At 35.7% G+C, this 17779-nt stretch overlaps 1 protein-coding gene across 2 annotated transcripts in view; it reads right to left on the bottom strand.

Moving 5' to 3' along the window:
• Positions 1–17779, bottom strand: part of UVRAG (UV radiation resistance associated) — a 318666-nt gene that overhangs the window by 275761 nt on the left and 25126 nt on the right. For both annotated transcript variants that reach the window (XR_005983964.1, XM_041730667.1), the window contains exons 2-3: positions 11877–11994; positions 3653–3687 (exon numbers count right to left, since the gene is read on the bottom strand). Coding sequence is in view for 1 of the 2 variants with exons in the window: in XM_041730667.1 (XP_041586601.1) it covers positions 3653–3687; positions 11877–11994 (153 nt within the window). In the remaining variant the exon portion in view is untranslated. The remainder of the gene's footprint in view (positions 1–3652; positions 3688–11876; positions 11995–17779) is intronic.

The following is a 17779-nucleotide window of genomic DNA, read 5'->3' as shown; positions in this document are numbered from 1 at the left end:
AGAATCTCAAGCAGATTCCACACTGACCATGAAACATGACAAAGAGGTCAAACTTACAAACTGAACCAAAATCAAGGGCCAGTCCCTTAACCCACTGAGCCACCGAGACACCCCCAAAGTTATGTTTTTTCAAAGCACAGAAAAAAGGAAATCTCTTCTGCTGATGTTACAGATTGTAAGAAAGCTCTTCAGAGCTTTCCAGAACTGTGCTGTTCAATACAATATCTATTAGCCACTTGTGGCTTTTTTTTTTTAAGATGTTATTTATTTATTCATGAGAGACATAGAGAGAGGCAGAGACACAGGCAGAGGGAGAAGCAAGCTCCCTGTGGGGAGCCAATGCGGGACTCGATCCCAGGACCCTGGGATCATGCTCTGAGCCAAAGGCAGACGCTCAACCACTGAGCCACTGAGGCATCCCCACTTGTGGCTATTTAAATTAAAGTTAAGTAAAATTAAAACATTAGGTCCCCGGCATTACTTAACCACATTACAAACGCTCAGTAGCCATATGTGGCCAGTGGCAAATGTACTGGGCAGAGCATAGAACACTGGCAGCACTGCAGCACCAATCTGAGGTACTCAAGAGTTAGAAAGATGCATGGAATAGGTACATAAGGACAGTTTAATCTTTGGGCGAAAACATTCTTTTTAACCTTGTGTCCATTTTCCATGTTTCCTTTGACATCACAATGGCAAAACCAGCCACTCTGGTCTGGGACCAAGCTAAAAATACAAACACAGGGAAAACAGTTGAAGCCTTAAAGTTATAAAAGTAAAAGAAGAATACTCACAAGCTCACCAGAGTCTAACTTAGTTCACCAGAGTGAAAATATACTCAAAGCTTCAGCTAGAAACAAATGAAGCATTACTTTGCCTAATTTTTAATAGCTGACTGAGGATTAGGCATTCAGGATATAACTTAGAAGCCAGTCAATAAACATATTTATGGAGGAATCCATTCATTAAGAAACATTTGCTGAGCACCTTCTACCTGCCAAGCACTAAATGGGTAACCAGGAGGAATGAGAGCATTTAAATCACTGACTCTATTCAGCAAATATCATAATGGCTTAAGAATCACCGACTCCTAAACAGGGAAAAACACCAACAAATTTTGCTCATCTGTGGTTCTTCAGAACAGCAAGCGGGTGACAACAATGTGCCATCTCCAGCATATTCTTTGAGGTTGTTAACTCCTGTGGTGTTCAATGCCCATTAATCTGAACCAGTCACAATGATTTAGCAAAAAACAAAGAAGGAAGAGTCCTTTCCAAGAGAAAAGAAGAAATGAATTGCAGTTTATCAAACCTGTACTAAGCTATAAGAAAGAAAAGACAATCCTTGCCAGAAATATCATAACCTCAAAGAATATCCTTAAAAGGAAACTTCAACAAATCAACATTTATCCAACAGCTCCCAAGAATTACACTGGGAGCTAGAGGCACATAAAGATATTCAAGTGGTCTCTTGACCTCCAAAAGCTTTCAGCTACTTTGAGAGAGGAAATGTTCATGAACAATCACAATGGATGCAAATACTGCAAGTGGAATCCCCAGGAAATAACTGTAGGACAAACTGCCAGCTAAAAGGACCGTAGAAGTCTTTTGCCCAAATCTCTCCCTTGTCTGAAATCCATTCTACAATATTTTTATAAAACATTTATTTATTCAACCTAAGCACACCAGGCATAAAGATATCACAACCTCATAAACATTTCAGAAGCAATGGAAGATAGGAACTGAAAAGAGCTGAAGAATTAAGAGATAAGCATCTTCAAAGAGATGCTGTTTAGAAATATGAACTTGACAGTCAAGTGAATAGCAAATAAATACAATACAATAATATAGAACAATACACTGAAGTAGCTTGATTAGCAAAGGGTCCACTATGACACAAAGCCAGATGAAAAAGTAACAGGATTTTGTAAAACCATTCCCAGCTAGAGCTTTGACTATCCAAAAGGGGGCAGAGGGCTGCCCCGGGTGGATCAGCGGTTTAACGCCACCGTCAGCCCAGGGCATGATCCTGGAGACACGGGATCAAGTCCCATGTCGGGCTCCCTGCGTGGGGCCTCCTTCTCCCTCGGCCTGTGTCTCTGCCTCTCTCTCTCTCTCTCTCTATCATGAATAAATAAAATCTTTTTTAAAAGGGGGGGGCATAATAAATCAAGGTAAAATTCTATTCTACCTGCCCCTTCAACCACCCACTCCTCCCCAGCTCTCCCTAGTCTGTAGGACACTTCTATTTTCACCTGAGCCAGGAGAGGAAGAGAAACAAATACTGACTCATTAGCCACTGTGTGTCAGGCATGGTGCTAGTCATTTCATATGCCATTTAATATATGCAGAATAAATAAGAGCTGTTCTGGTTGATTAGAGCTCCTCGGAGATGGGCTCAAGAAAACTGTCTGGCATAGGATCCAAATTTATTATGCTATTTTAGAGGCATTTGGAAGGCAGTTTAATAAAGAAGGAAAGGGTAGCAGAGACCTGAAGACAGGTCTGGACTTGGGATCTGGTCCTACAGTTATCTGACTGCAAAAGTTGTTGGGCCTCTCTGAATATCAATTTCTTAAGGTCTACCTCATCTCCTCACAGGCTGTTCTAAGGATCAAAATGGAACATATATATAAAAGGATTCTATAAACATAACACATCACTGATATCCATTTATTAAGCATCTATACTATTCTAGACTCTAGACAAGGTCCCTGTTCTCATGGAACTCATTTCTACTAGGTAAGAGACAGGTAATCAACACAAATGAGTGAACAACAGTTTCCAAAAGTGATGAATACTCTAAGGAAAATAAAACAGGTGACATAAAAAAAAGAGTGACTAGGAAAAAGGGAGTCACTTTCAATGGAATAGTCACAGAAGGCCAAGCCAAAGTTCTATAATTGAGACCTCAAAGACATCTTTAGCCAAATGAAGAGCTGGGGAAACAAGTATTCTAGACATAAGAAAGACAAGCTCGGCATGTTTGAAGCACTGAAAAGATGAGGTATGCCTGGAACACAATGAGTAAGGAAAAATATTAAGAGATGAGGTTGAAAAAGTGGACAGAGGCCACTTTTTCCAATACAGTCTTGACCACTAAAAGGATATTTTAATTACCATAAAGTCCTTTTTTTATCAATATGGCCCAATAAACTGAGCCATTTATGCAAATACCTCGTGTACATTACCAAAAGTAGGAGACTTCCAACTTTTTAACTTAGCAGTGCCACCACCAAAAAATAAGTGGAAAGATCCTATACGATAGTTGTAGACATGAAATTCTTAAGAACTTTATCCGAACAAAGACATCATGTATTATGTTTGGTAAATCAAATAGTTAAAAACAAATTCCTATAGTGAATAGAACAGAATTATAGAATATGAATTGAAAAAAAACACTGAAGTTTTTAACAGAGAAGATATCAGTTCATTCAACAAATATTTATCAAGCACCTATATGTGCCAGGCATGTTCTAAGTATAAGAGATACAGCAATGAACAAATCAATGAAATTTTAAGCAATAACTAAGCAGAAGGTTTAAATGTAGAAGTATCATAATACCAAAACTGAACTTGAACTTATGCCTCAGCATATTCTGAAACAAGAGTTATAGGCTTAGTCAAGTGTACCTGTCAGAAAGCAAACTTACCAAGGAATTCTTAATCACTTCACTTCTATAAAATTCTGGAAAAGAAGAAAAAAAACATAAGTGATATGAAAGAAAATAAGCTCATTAACTCAATCCTATAAAATTTTTAACATACATTCTAGTAAAACATTTTTTTTTAATTTTTTTTTTTAAATTTTTATTTATCTATGATAGTCACACACACACAGAGAGAGAGAGAGAGAGAGAGAGAGAGGCAGAGACACAGGCAGAGGGAGAAGCAGGCTCCATGCACCGGGAGCCTGACGTGGGATTCGATCCCGGGTCTCCAGGATCGCGCCCTGGGCCAAAGGCAGGCGCCAAACCGCTGCGCCACCCAGGGATCCCCTCTAGTAAAACATTTAAAAGATTTTCAAGGGATCTATTTTCTCTATATCTTTATCTGCAAAATAATAAAATAATAAAATAAAAACTAAATAAAAGAGCCTTAAAGGGAAAACATTAATAAAGAAAGGTCAAAACCTGTTAAGATTTAATTTAGTATATTTTATCCCAGATTCAAACTTGAGCTCTTAAAAAATTAGACTTTCTTCTCTCCTATCTTACTGCCACTCTATAAAAACTGATTCCATATGCTCTATTTATCTCAAACATCTCTAATGATTATCCTTTGTAGTACTATGGAATGGACACTGATCTAGCAACCAGGTTACCTTAATTCTAGTTCTACTATCATTAGCATTCTGTTCATTTCCTTAGGCCCATTTTTCATTAGACAACTTAAAGAATTAGACTAGTAAGCAAAGGCCCTCTGTAAGCATTAAAATTTCATGATTCTACAAATCTTCATTTATATTGTAAATGTTACAAAACCTAAAAACAATGAAAAGAGAGAAAAGCAGCAGAGGTGCAGTGCCTCTTCTGACCCTGCTGAAGTCACCATCATGACAGTCTGTCTCTGCAGAGTCTACAAAAGACCTTCGTATCCCCCTGTTGCTCTAAGACAAATTTCCCAGGTGTGATGCATGGGCCACTGGTACTTGAGATGATTTTAGGTGATCACGGACACATTTTATTTTTTTCTTATATATTTAAATTTATGTCTCATATATTTATCAACCTTAATTTTAAGCTCTGAAATAATAATAGCATTTGTTTTGTACAACTGCTATCTCCTCAGCACATAAAACCATTCCTGGCACAGAGGAGACATTCAATAAATACTTTTTAATTGAATGAACAATTTTACTTAGACATAAGTTCAAAAATAATGAATTTAAGGGGCACCTGGATGGCTCAGTTGGCTGAGCATCCAACTCTTGATTTCAGCTCAGGTCATGAACTTATTAGGGTCATGAGATCAAGCCCCATATTGGGCTCCATGCTCAGCAGGGATTCTGCTTGAGATTCTTTCTCTCTGCCTCTCCCCTGCTCACTCTAAGTAAATATGTTTTAAAAAATTAAAAATAATGGGGATCCCTGGGTGGCGCAGTGGTTTGGCGCCTGCCTTTGGCCCAGGGCGCGATCCTGGAGACCCGGGATCGAATCCCACGTCGGGCTCCCGGTGCATGGAGCCTGCTTCTCTCCCTCTGCCTGTGTCTCTGCCTCTCTCTCTCTCTCTGTGACTATAATAAATAAATAAAAAATTTAAAAAATAAAAAAAATAAAATAAATAAAAATAAATAAAAAATTAAAAATAATGAACTTAAAAATATATATTAAGTATGTAATGGTATAGATGAAACTCAAATATAGTGAAACATGTGAAAGAAGTCCACTAACAACTGAAACTCAGGAATAGGCAAAAAAACAAAGAGTAGGCCTAAACATAAAACTCTTACGGGCAAACTCTTTAGGTTAAAGTATTTCTTGGTAAACAAACTCTATGTGTGTCTCTCTTAAAAATAAATAAATAAATAAGGATAATTATTTTATTTTGTAGAGAGACAGTCACAATGTATTAAATTAAGGTTCTAAGAATTTATAACAGGATCCAAATTTTCATAACTATGTTAATAATGTTTATCTTAGGTGGTAGGATTAGGCTGCTAACTTTTATTTTCTGCTTGGCAGTTTCCTATTTTTCTATTTAGAAAAAATATTTTAAATAAGAAAAGGGATATTCTAATTGTTTTGAAAAGAACGCTTCTGATAAACATTTAGGTTACTGCTAATTTTTAGATATTTCAAGTATTGTTATAAATAATCATTTAGAGATATATATCCTAGATAAATAATCATTTAGAGATATTTCAAGTAATGTTATAAATAATCATTTAGAGATATACTTGAATCTATAAGATAAACATTTAGAAGTAAAATGCAAGACAAAAGGAAAAATACAGTTTGAATTTGGTAGATAGATATCGCCATATTGTTTTCTAAAAGTATTATACCAATTTATAATTCCACTTATGAAAATACCTGTTCTTCCCTACACTGGTAATCTTAAGTATTATTTTTTTCATTTCTTCCCAAATGATTAACCAATTACTTCAACCATAAATTAAGTATAAAAATGTTTGTGTGTAGGTATGCACGTTTGTGTGTATAGGCATACGTGTGTATGCATGTGTGTGTTCTAATTTATATGTGCCACGTTTATTTTTAGGGGTAAGAAACCTAAAAGGGTTAAAAATGTTTTTTATTTCAAAGTACTTTCAATTTATACAAAATATATTTTTGTATCATTTGAATTTCTTACAAGCATGTATTACTTTAAAATCGAAGGAAAAAATATTCTTCTTTTCTTTAGAAAGAAAGAAGTCCTCAGCTTAATCTGCAAAGTGTCTAAATTAAACAGTTCCCAAAATATATAGCTTCAGCTCTACAATGACTAGTATCATTATTTCTTCTAAAACTTTGCTGACTGAATCACTGTATGTATAAATGAAACTAAACAATCTGCTTTCTCCATTAGACCTTCAAAACGGAGTTGCTAATTTAAATGGAAAAAGATCCACAAAAAAGCCATACATGAGGATCCCTGGGTGGCTCAGCGGCTTAGCGCCTGCCTTCAGCCCAGGGCATAATCCTGGAGTCCTGGGATCGAGTTCTGCAACAAGCTCCCTGCATGGAGCCCGCTTCTCCCTCTGCCTGTGTCTCTGCCCACCTCTCCTTCTCTCTCTCTTTCTCTCTCTCTCGCTCTGTGTCTTTCATGAATAAATAAATAAAATCTAAAAAAAAAGCCATACATGAAATCATGGAGTCTGAGGCACTTTCTAACATGTTAAACATGGGCCTACCCTGTCCACAATTCTATTACATCCAAAATATTGTCAATAAAATTAGCAGCATGATACAAACTATAATATAGTGAATGTAGGAGAATTTAGAGTCAAAAAAATAGTTCCGGTCCCCAATCCACCTATGATCTTCACCCTGGATGATCAGTTATCCTTTTGGGTCACAGAGTTTACCTTTCAAAGAATAATGAAATATGGAAAATAACAGGGGTATTTTAAGGCTCAAATGAAATAGTGAACTAAGAGACACCTGGGTGGCTCAGTGGTTGAGTGTCTGCCTTTGGCTCAGGGCATAATCCTGGAGTCCTGGGATCAGGTCCCACATTGGGCTCCCCATGGGAAGCCTGCTTCTCCCTCTCCCTCTGCCTCTCTCTGTGTGTCTCTCACAAATAAATAAATAAAATCTTTAAAACAAAAATAGTGAATTAAAAACACTTTATAAACTGTAATTTTTATTAACATAGTTGTACTAATTTTTATTAATTCAATTTAAGCCAAACTATTTGTCAAGTAAATTTTCGGAGATAACCACCCAAGACCTATTTCTACATGAAAGAGACCATTAAAAAGATACAAATGCTTCTCTATCCATGCTAAGTAAGACCTAGAAAAACAAAGCAATCACAGATTACAGAACCTGGCTTCAATGGCATGTTTTGGTTGTTATGCAGCATTCCAGTCATTCAACAAATGCTTTTTTAGTACCTCAACCTCACTCATAAAAGAAAAAATACAAACTTAAACTATACTATAAAAGTATTTTCACCTATCAGATTGGCAAAAATTCAAAAGTTTGATTGCATACAAAAAAAAAAGTTTGATTGCAGTCTGTCGGTGAGCCTGTGGGGGAAAAGGTGCTCATACCTAGCAAGTGAGAAGACAATTTCGCAATATCTACCAAAACTGTAAGTGTACATATCCTTTGTACTTCCACTTCCTGGAAATTTACCCCACAGTTATACTAGCACTCATACAAAATAATGTACTTATGAAGTTATTCAAAGCATAACAACCCCAATACCTACCAAGAGAAGCCAGTGAAATACATTATGGTACATCTATTCAATGCAAAATTATGCAGAAAAAAAAATTGGAGAAGCTCTAAAAACTTAGGGAAGCTTCCTATGGAAAAACATCTAAGACATTTTAGGTGAAAAATGCAAGGCACAGAAATATATATAGTTTGGTACTATTTTTCACTCGTATTAGCATAAAGAAGTCAGAAAAGAGAAACAGGAAATGTAGAACAGTGGTTATTAGGGTAGGGTAAAAAACTAGGGAGATGAGACAGGTGAAAGATCTTAAACTTTTATATATATTTTGAACCATGACTACATTAGCTATGAAAAAAATTAAATGAAAAAAATATATAATGGCTTAATATGTGCCAAGCATCATTCCAAGTGCAGTAACCTAAAATTTTATGGATTATATTGAGTTCATCTTCTGATGTATTCAAATGAGCTGGTTGGCATTCCAGGAGAGGACAGGCAATCACATTTCATGGGTAAAAAAGAACTATGACTGAAGAACAAACTTGGTTTTATAAAAATTCCAAGTTTAAGAGAGAACCAAGATTAGAACCTAGTTCTTCATCCATTAACACAAGGCTTTGTTCTCTCAGGGTATGATAGCTTTGATTTGAACTACCTAACAAGTAGGCAATGTGCTAAGAGCACCAGAAGATGTCAAAAGTCAAAAAATCTCACACATAACTTCCTGGGATCTGCTGTTAATTCAGCCAAAATAAAAGAATAATTTCGAGTTCAGTATTTCAAATATTCGTCCAATAAAAAAAAAAAACTTTTTAGGGGCACCTGGGTGGCTCAGTGGTTGAACCTCTCTGCCTTTGGCTCAGGTCATGATCCTGGAGTCCTGGGATCGAGTCCCGCATCAGGCTCCCCACTCCCTCTGTCTATGTCTCTGCCTTTCTCTCTGTGTCTCTCATGAATAAATAAATAAAATCTTAGAAAAACAACAACAACAACTTTCTTTTAAAACTAAAAAATGATGCCAATTAACAGGTGGTACAGGTGGCTTTGTGAGAAGAGCCAGATGGTCCTCTATCATGATCATCCTACACCAAGGCCACGTAATGATCATGAAATGAATATCGTGTTTGTCATCAAAGGTTCAACAGAATAAAGTGTCTTAACCAGGCTTACTAAGCAAAGAGCTTCCTCACTCTTCCTAGGATAGTCAAAAGTTATAAAGCCCAACATGTGGGCCCAAAAGAAGACCACAGACTCCATTCAACCATGACATGTGGAGTAGATAGAAATAGGTCTCAGAAACCATCAGTTCTCTCATTTTAGAGATAAATTAACCAAAGCTTACAAGAGGAACTAAATGCCCTAGGCTTGCCACTTAGAGACAGATGCAACACCACTGGAAGAGACTGTGCTTCTCTATGGTCTACACCAGCTACTTCCAAACTGTATGAATGATCATTTTTCATCACGAGAATTTTAAGAAGCAGTCTATGATAATTTCTAAACTCAAGGTATAGTCTGAGCTAGAAAATAATAAAAAGCAAACCAGAAAAGTCACTTTGTTTCCATCATATATCTCTAAAACAACTTTTTACAAGATGGTCATCAACCAAATACTCTCTTCTTATAAACTACTTCAATTGTTAACATTACAAATTACCAAATACCTAAAATGTGCTAAGTACTATGTTAATTATTGTCATCAAAGAGAACACTGGAACAAGAACATATAAGTTTTATAAAAATAATCAAGGATTGATCATATAGAAAATTACCAAAAATTTAAAATGCTCGGGGTTCCCCAGATGGCTCACTAGTTCAAGCATCCAACTCTTGGTTTTGACTTAGGTCATGGCCTCGGGGTCATGGGATCAAGCCCCCATGGGGCTCCACACTCAGCAGTAAGTCTGCTTCTCTCCCTCACCCTCTGCCCCCCTCTTCACCTCTAAGTTGGGTAAATAACTCTTTAAAAAAAAAATGTTTTAACACTCTGGCATGGGGCACCTGGCTAGTTCAGTCAGTAGAGCATGTGACTCTTGATCTTGGGGCTGTAGTTTCAAGCCCCATATTGGGTATAGAGATTACTTACATAAAAATCTTTTTTAACCTAAAAAAATAAAACAAAACACTCTGGCATTGTCATATATTGCTAATGATAAAACCAATTAGTGAGCAATAGACCAAATATATTAAGTTTGCAAAAATGCTTATACCTTAGGACATGAGTTATTATGTGACCCAACTGTTTCATTGTCCTTCTGGAACATAGGAAGAAAACATATTCCAGTCCTCTTTTCACCTAAAAAGGATGACACTACTGATTTATGGCCAATGGAATGTGATAGAATTGATGTAGGCCATTTCCATTAAAAAATTCGCCTCAAATAATCCTTCTCTTTTGCCATGCCAAAAGTCATGTATTGATAATAGTAGCATTCCAAAATAGAAGGAGCCTGGATACCTGAGTCACTGCTTAGAGGACAGCTGCCAAGACTATGCCTAATAAGAATACCTGCACTGGACTTAGTGTAAAAAATTTATTATGTTATGCCACTGAGATTTGCAGTATTTGTAGTAGCTAGGATTAATCATTCAAATTAATACAGTATTTTAAAAATATGCAATGGTTACAATGAAAAATAAGAATGAAATAAAATATGAAAATGCAGAATTTAGAATCCTTTTTTTCATCCTTAAAAAATGTTTTTAATGCAATTTACATTATGTTGGGGGTTCTACCCCATATAATTCCTGACTGAATCTTTTAATGAGCATATGCTCATTGAAATTAAAAAACAAAAAAGGTATTATATAACTACTGCTTTAATAATGGTTTTTAAAAGTAATTAAAACTACGGACGCCCAGGTGGCTCAGTTGGCTAAGCATCTGCCTTCAGCTCAGGTCATAATCTCAGGATCCCAGGATTCAGCCCCACATCTGGCTCCCTGCTCAGCAGCAAGTCTGTTTCTCCCTTTCCCTTTACCCCTTCCCCTGCTTATGTTCTTTTCTCTCTCTCTTTCTCTCTCTCTCTTTCTCATCTCTCTCTCAAATAAATAAAATCTTTACTTAAAAAAGTAATTAAAAACAAAAAGATAAAATATCATTTGATTTTTTCATCTTTGCCACAAAATTCAAATAACCTTAGTAACTCTAATTAAAATAATACCACTTTTGTTAATATAAATAGATCTTCAATCACATCTTACCAAGTGTTATCACTTTATCTCAGTTGTTCCTCAAAAAAAATCTGTCTTGCCAACTTCATAAAGCATCATTATCTCCACTTTAGAAATGAGAAAAATGAGGTTCAAAAAGCTATGATCTTTGTCCAGTATCACACGGCTAGTAAATGGCTGAGCTAGACCTACTACTATCTAAGTATTTTCAATTTTTATTCAATATTTCTGCTATATACCATGTTTTGTTCCCTAATACAACCCAACACAGGGTCAACTGATTATAACGAAGTGCCTTTCATTCAATATGTATTCAAAAGATGATTGTGATTTGGAATCAGATATTTATTTGTTCTACTCTCAGAACTGCCACTTATGGAACAATCCACAGTACAATACGTGCAAATGAATTCAGGGAAACCACGTCATTCTTCTATAAATAATAACTCTGTATATATACAAGGAATTACAGATATGAGAAGACATAAACTAGTTCCAATTTTGCCATATTTTTTTACCATAATATTTTTTAAGATTATGTTTTAAAGAAAATAAAATTAATACTGTACACTGGATTCATATAATCTATTTTTATGATAGCTACCAGAATAAAAGCATTAACAGCTAACATTCATAAATAAACGATAAATTTACCAATTTAAGAACAATCCAAAAGCCATGTTTCTTTTATATATATGTAACAACTGCTCATGAAATATTTTTGGACAGCAAAACAGTTTAACTTTCCAAAAAGTAATAATAGCAAAGCTAGAGGCACTGATACTCACTTGTGTTACAAAAAACTAAAAATGAGATGTAACAGTCTGTGGGTAAGTCCACAGATTCCCTTACCTTTATATATCTTTTCAGTATTACACAAGTGAAGTGTGAAGTAGGTATCAAGGAGCTGATGGCCATTTCTATTAACAATGTTCCGGGCAGCAATGTTCCGAAGGTGTCTAAGACGTCGCTAAAAAATAACAAAAAAGAAGGACACATTCAGCTTTCCCTCCTATAAAATTTTCTGAAAGTTAAGATCCAAAACTGAAACATAGAAATTTGTCCCAATTATTAATTTATTGAGCCAGTAACCTGAACCCAGTCTTATTTATGCCTCAGCATCCCCTATCAAATAGGAATTATACCTGCCCAATCTCATTTACAAGTTTGTTGTGAACATGAAATGACAACAGATATGAAGTATTGTTGAAGAGCATAAATGTTATGTAAGTACTATATACCTGTACCATAGCATTAGTATTTCCTGGAACATAAACTAAGTAGCAATTTGCTTTCTTCCCTTCAGAAGAATACTAGCAGACATGTAAGTCCATCTCATACCTACACACAAGGAGTTTTTACATACATACACCCCTGTTGCTAGTGTAGTCTAGACGCCAGATCCTCTGTACAACCAGGAAAAGATGCCAAGCCAAATATAATTCACTAGTCACTCCAGCCAGCCAATAACCCAACCAACTGTTATGAGCTTAAATTAAATCTTCACCTGACCATTAGCCAACCAATCTCTCTTTCCTGTTCCGGCCTCCTTCCCAACAATTTCTCCAACTAAGATACACAGATCATTTGGAGTCCCAAGTGCTAAAAAGGCAAATGCTCCATAAGCAACAGTAAAAATCAACAAAAATACAAGATAACAGACAACCAAATAAAAGCATATCAAAAACAGTACATGTTGGCAATGCTCAAGCCTATGCACATTAGATTCATTCCCAAAGGCTAGTTCCCAGCGTCAGATAATTATTTTCAGACTTAAAAAATCAAGTGCTCAGTTTTAAAATATGCTTAAAGATCCCCCTTCAGACTGAAAGACAGCCCAATCTACTGAGGTAAGTCCATCTTCAATTACATATGCAGTCAGCTGGAAAAGTACAGTTCTTTCTTTCCATGAGCACAGCAACCTAATCCTTTCTCTCAATCTTGAGATTAAGATTCTTTGAAAGAGTCTATTATCTAATAAATTTGTGTAATACTTTTAAGTATGAAAAGGCCCAAATATATTTACAAAAAGTTCACAGGGCTAAGGTGCCTGGGTGGCTTGATCAGTTAAGCTTCTGCCTCAGCTTGGGTCATGATTTCAGGGCCCAGGGATAGAGCCTGGGGTCAAGCTCTGTGCTAGGTAGGGAGTCCGCTTCTCCCTCTCCCTCTCCCTCTGCTCCTCCCCCTTAATCGTACTCTCTTGCTTGCTTGCTTGTTCTCAAATAAATAAAATCTTTAAAAAGTTCTTAGGGCTTATTCTAAAAGGCTCTTTTATATGATCTGTCAATGGTTTCCATTTCATACTCTGGATTTCAGCAACTACCACTTCACTTCCTTCTATATATTTTTCATTAGCTCTCTCAATCAAGATTTTTAGTTACCCTATATATAATAGCCACATCTATTTTGCTGTAAGATTGCAATTTTGGTCCTCTGTTCAGAGACCTGAAAATATTACCCAGTCTCTAGAATAAAGTATACTTTCCCTATTGCTTTCAAAGCTCTGTATAATCTGACCTCTCTGCATCCTATCTTTATTTTTCACTAGATCTTCCACATACCCAAACCCTCAGTCACACATGAATGCTTAAGGTTCCATGAAAAAGATCACGCATGTTCCTAGCCCCAAGCTTTGGTTAATGGTAGCCCCTCAATCTAGAATACCATTCTCTTAGAGGAGAACCTATTTCTACTTCAAAGTTTGAGAGAACACTTCTCCTTCTTTTGTCCCTAACTGAAATTACTCTTTTAAAAACTGAATAAGAACTTTGCTTCTATCTCTCCTATAGCACTTATTTCATTTAACCTATTCTTATTAGTTGATTAGTTATCTTCCCTATTAATCTAGGAGGAAATGACTTAATGATAGAGGCTATTATCATCACTACACTGTCAGCACTTATTAAATGCTTACCATAATATGCCATGCACTGTGCTAAACACTTTGTACATATGATCTTATTTAATCCTCGTAACTCCATGATGTGAGGTTTTACTCATTATTTATCTCTTTATCCCAATATTCCTACATAACCTACATCTCCCAACATTCCTACATAAAATAGTAAATAATAAATGAGTAGTATAGCTCAAAAGAAGGCAGGAAAGAAAAAGGACTATACCAATATATGTGGATATATATCACACACTTTGATCTCCTATACACACACACATAATTGATACAATCTGGTTCTCCCCTATTGCCACAGAGAAGAGAGTAATGATCTACCCTTCAACTCAAGAAAATAATTTTATGACAAATATAATAATAATGGAACAGACTACCTTACAAAGCAATATACAAGAGCTGGACAGAGATGTAATCTATAATTGATGAGTAGATACTGTTGAAGAAATCTTTCCAGTATTTTGGAAGTTAGCACAATCAGCTCCAAGACACCTTCTGATTCCAAGCTCTAGGATTCTAAAATTAGCAATGGAGTCTACAAACATTCATCCAGGTAGATTACCAACGTATCACTACTGTTTCCATGCTTCCTTTCACTAACATGGGCAAAACAGAGATCCCCACATGAGGGCATTTCATAGGAAGGTTTACCAAAACAAAACAAAACAAACTCCTCCTCCACGAATTAACCAACTATACTTAAAGCACGGACTTTGAGCTATACAACTTTTTGCCCTTTCCACTATTTTATTTATTTCAAAAGCATTAGAGTAACTATTTTCATTACACCATGATGAATTAAAATACAAGATACTCTCAGCAACTAGAAGGACAAAGGATATCAGCTCTGTGCAGGTAAATTATTGATGTAATCTTGGTGAAAGGCAGTAAATGTATACATGATCCCTCTTTTGCCCTTTGTCTTGGCTTCCTCTTTAATCATAAAACTGCTTTTCATTTTTAAAAAATGCTAAACTGTAATAAAATGAAGTTTAATTAATAATAGTGTGCCAATGTTACTTTTCAGTTCTGACACATGAAAAATGGTAAGGTAAGATGGTGACATTAGGGGAAACTGAATGAAGGAATTCTCTGTACATTTTTGCGACTTTTCTGTAAATTTAAAATTACTGCAAAAATAAGGTTTTTCTTAAAAGTTATTGCCTTTTTCAGAGTTAGGAAGTGTGTAACCAGGACAGAAAGAGTGCCAATAAGACAACATTTCACAAGTACTACTTAATAAAACTCTTCTCCATTTCCACCATTCACTTTAATCTCCCACCTCCTCTCTTTCTCTTCTTTCCCTAAGACTTTATGCAATTAAAAAGAAACACTGGAAGGTTAAGTCAGAAACTCGTAAAAAATGATTACCTATGGGGGTGAGAACAAGCTGGAGGGAATAAGTAAGACTTCTCTGCTACTTGTTTATATAGTTTTGACTTCTGTACCATATAAGTGTCTTACATGCTCAAAAAAAATTTTAAATAAATAAGAAAAAGTGTAAATCAACTAACCTAGTCCAAAATATAATGGCAATACCAAAACTTACCACCAGTTTTAGGATATATTATCTACCTTCACCCAAATTATTAACCCTATAATCCAAGAAGTATTGAAGAAACCAGAGTGACATAAAGGATCCTCTCTTATTCACAGTTCCCCCAGATCTATACTTGAAAAACAGTATGTAATTTTACCTAATATGGAAATAGGGTTAGTTATGATTATGAAATGTTCTCCATGCATCATTCTTCAGCAGTAGTTTAGGCAGCAAAGGTATACTCTTATAACGTCCACTCCCAAAACTAAAGCTGAACAGATTTTTATTTTTAAATTGGAATTAATATGGCTTAAAATCTTTGAAATGCTTTCTCTAAAACATCCTATATAGAGAATAAAAAAACACACTAACATATAAAATTAAAATCTCCTATTCGGCTTTGATTTGTAATATTGATAGATATAATTAGAGCAGAATTCTCCTAATGAAACATTGGCAGTGAGCAAAAGATCAGTATGACACTAAATTCTTAAACATTTTTACAAATCTTTCAAATATAAATTCTAAAAAAAGACTTAAGCGGTATGCATTACAGATCTGAAACATTTGCTTTAGTAAAAAACGAATTACTCTTTTGTAACGATTGAAACTGATGCCTCTTAAGAATTTGTTAATACTACTACTGTTGTTAGGCAACTCCTTCAAAACAAAACAGTAATCTAAAGAAAAGTTTTTTGCTCTTTATTTTGTGTTCGTATTGTCCTGCCCAGGACCTATTTGATTAAAACAAAAAAACTCCTTTGCAGAACCACCCTCCCCTACTATCAATCTCTAGGCTTCCTATAGAATTAACTCTACCTCCAACCCCAGGGATGTTCACGCCATGACTCAGATCAGGTCAATCAGCACATTCCTTCCCCCTAACCATATTAGATGACTTAATTAGGATCACTGAAAGACTCAGAAATATTAAATTATTGAGAGTTCCTTTTTTTTTTCCACATTGGCCCTGAACCTGGAAGCATACAGAGCTGGAGATGTTGGCAGTTGTCCTTCCATCACAGTGAAACCAAAGAATGAAACCAACAAAGAAGAAAGCAGAGTAAAGAGATGTAAGATTCGGTTCCTGACAACAATTTAAGTGTCTCTGGATCAAACCATACCTAAAATGAGAACTGCAATGACAACTACCAGCTCAATCTTCATAAAACTTTCAAAGATTACCACTAGGGAGATTTATGTTGTGGCTATCTATTTAAGATTCATCCCATTACAGGTTAGTAGATGAAGAATAATATTCTAATTTAGTGACAGGGTATACAGAAATGTTTCATTTTGTTAAACATCCCCATGTTTTAGGAAATGATCATTTCTGGTAGGTCCGTTCATTTTTGTTGATACAATTTTGAATCTCAATATGGGTGACAGCTTTAAAAACAGTCAAATCACACTTCAGAATGGAAAGATGTCCAAAGCAATTTTCAGTAGTGAAATATGTCACTGGGGTTCGATATTCCTCCCAAGTTTTACATTTCCTTACAGGCATCTAAGATGTTCTGACTTCTGAGGTATAATAATGACCAAAGAGAACTAAGGTGCCTTTGATCTTGTTCCTCATCACTGCCATAGAGCGTGATTCAGGGAGGCTGATGGCCAACAGGAAGAGGATGGGGCTCCCATTCACCCTTCCTTCCCTGTCTTAACCCTTGCTTCAAAAACAAAAGTACTGTGGTTCTTTATATATTTATCATTCCACAAATCCCCACCATAGCCAAACTAAATAACTATCCCACACATGCCTTTTATAACTCATAAGACCATAGAGAGATTATCTTCAAAACACATTTTAAATCTAATTTGTTTAATCTACAAGAGCTATTATAAATCAATAATATCAATAATCTATAGTCCAATAGAAAAGGGAGCAAAGGATATAAAAAGGCAGACCACAGAAAAAGAAATGAAAATGGTCCATAAACATAGGAGAAGATGTATAATCACACTCCTAATGAAAGATACACACATCAAAACAATCATTCCACCTCATGGCAGACTAGTTTCCAAACAATGACGAACCAATACATCACACCCCCGCATGCTCTCTTACTGTGTGATATTGCCACTCCTCCATTACATAAAATGGTCTATGTTCTCTCTCCCTTACATGTAGGCAAGCCTGTAACTATAGTAGAAATTAGACTACATGACTTCTGAAGCTAAATCATAAAACGATCTACTTCTCCTAGGCTGCCCTTAGAGCCCAGTCTCTCGAATGTGAGAACACCAAGCAGCTACATGAAAAGGACTTCGTACTTGTTCTCCACAGCTCCAAGTGAGATCCCAGCT

The sequence above is a fragment of the Vulpes lagopus genome, chromosome 15, assembly GCF_018345385.1.
Source record: "Vulpes lagopus strain Blue_001 chromosome 15, ASM1834538v1, whole genome shotgun sequence".
NCBI lineage: Eukaryota > Metazoa > Chordata > Mammalia > Carnivora > Canidae > Vulpes > Vulpes lagopus.
This window is presented reverse-complemented; position numbering and strand designations above follow the sequence as displayed.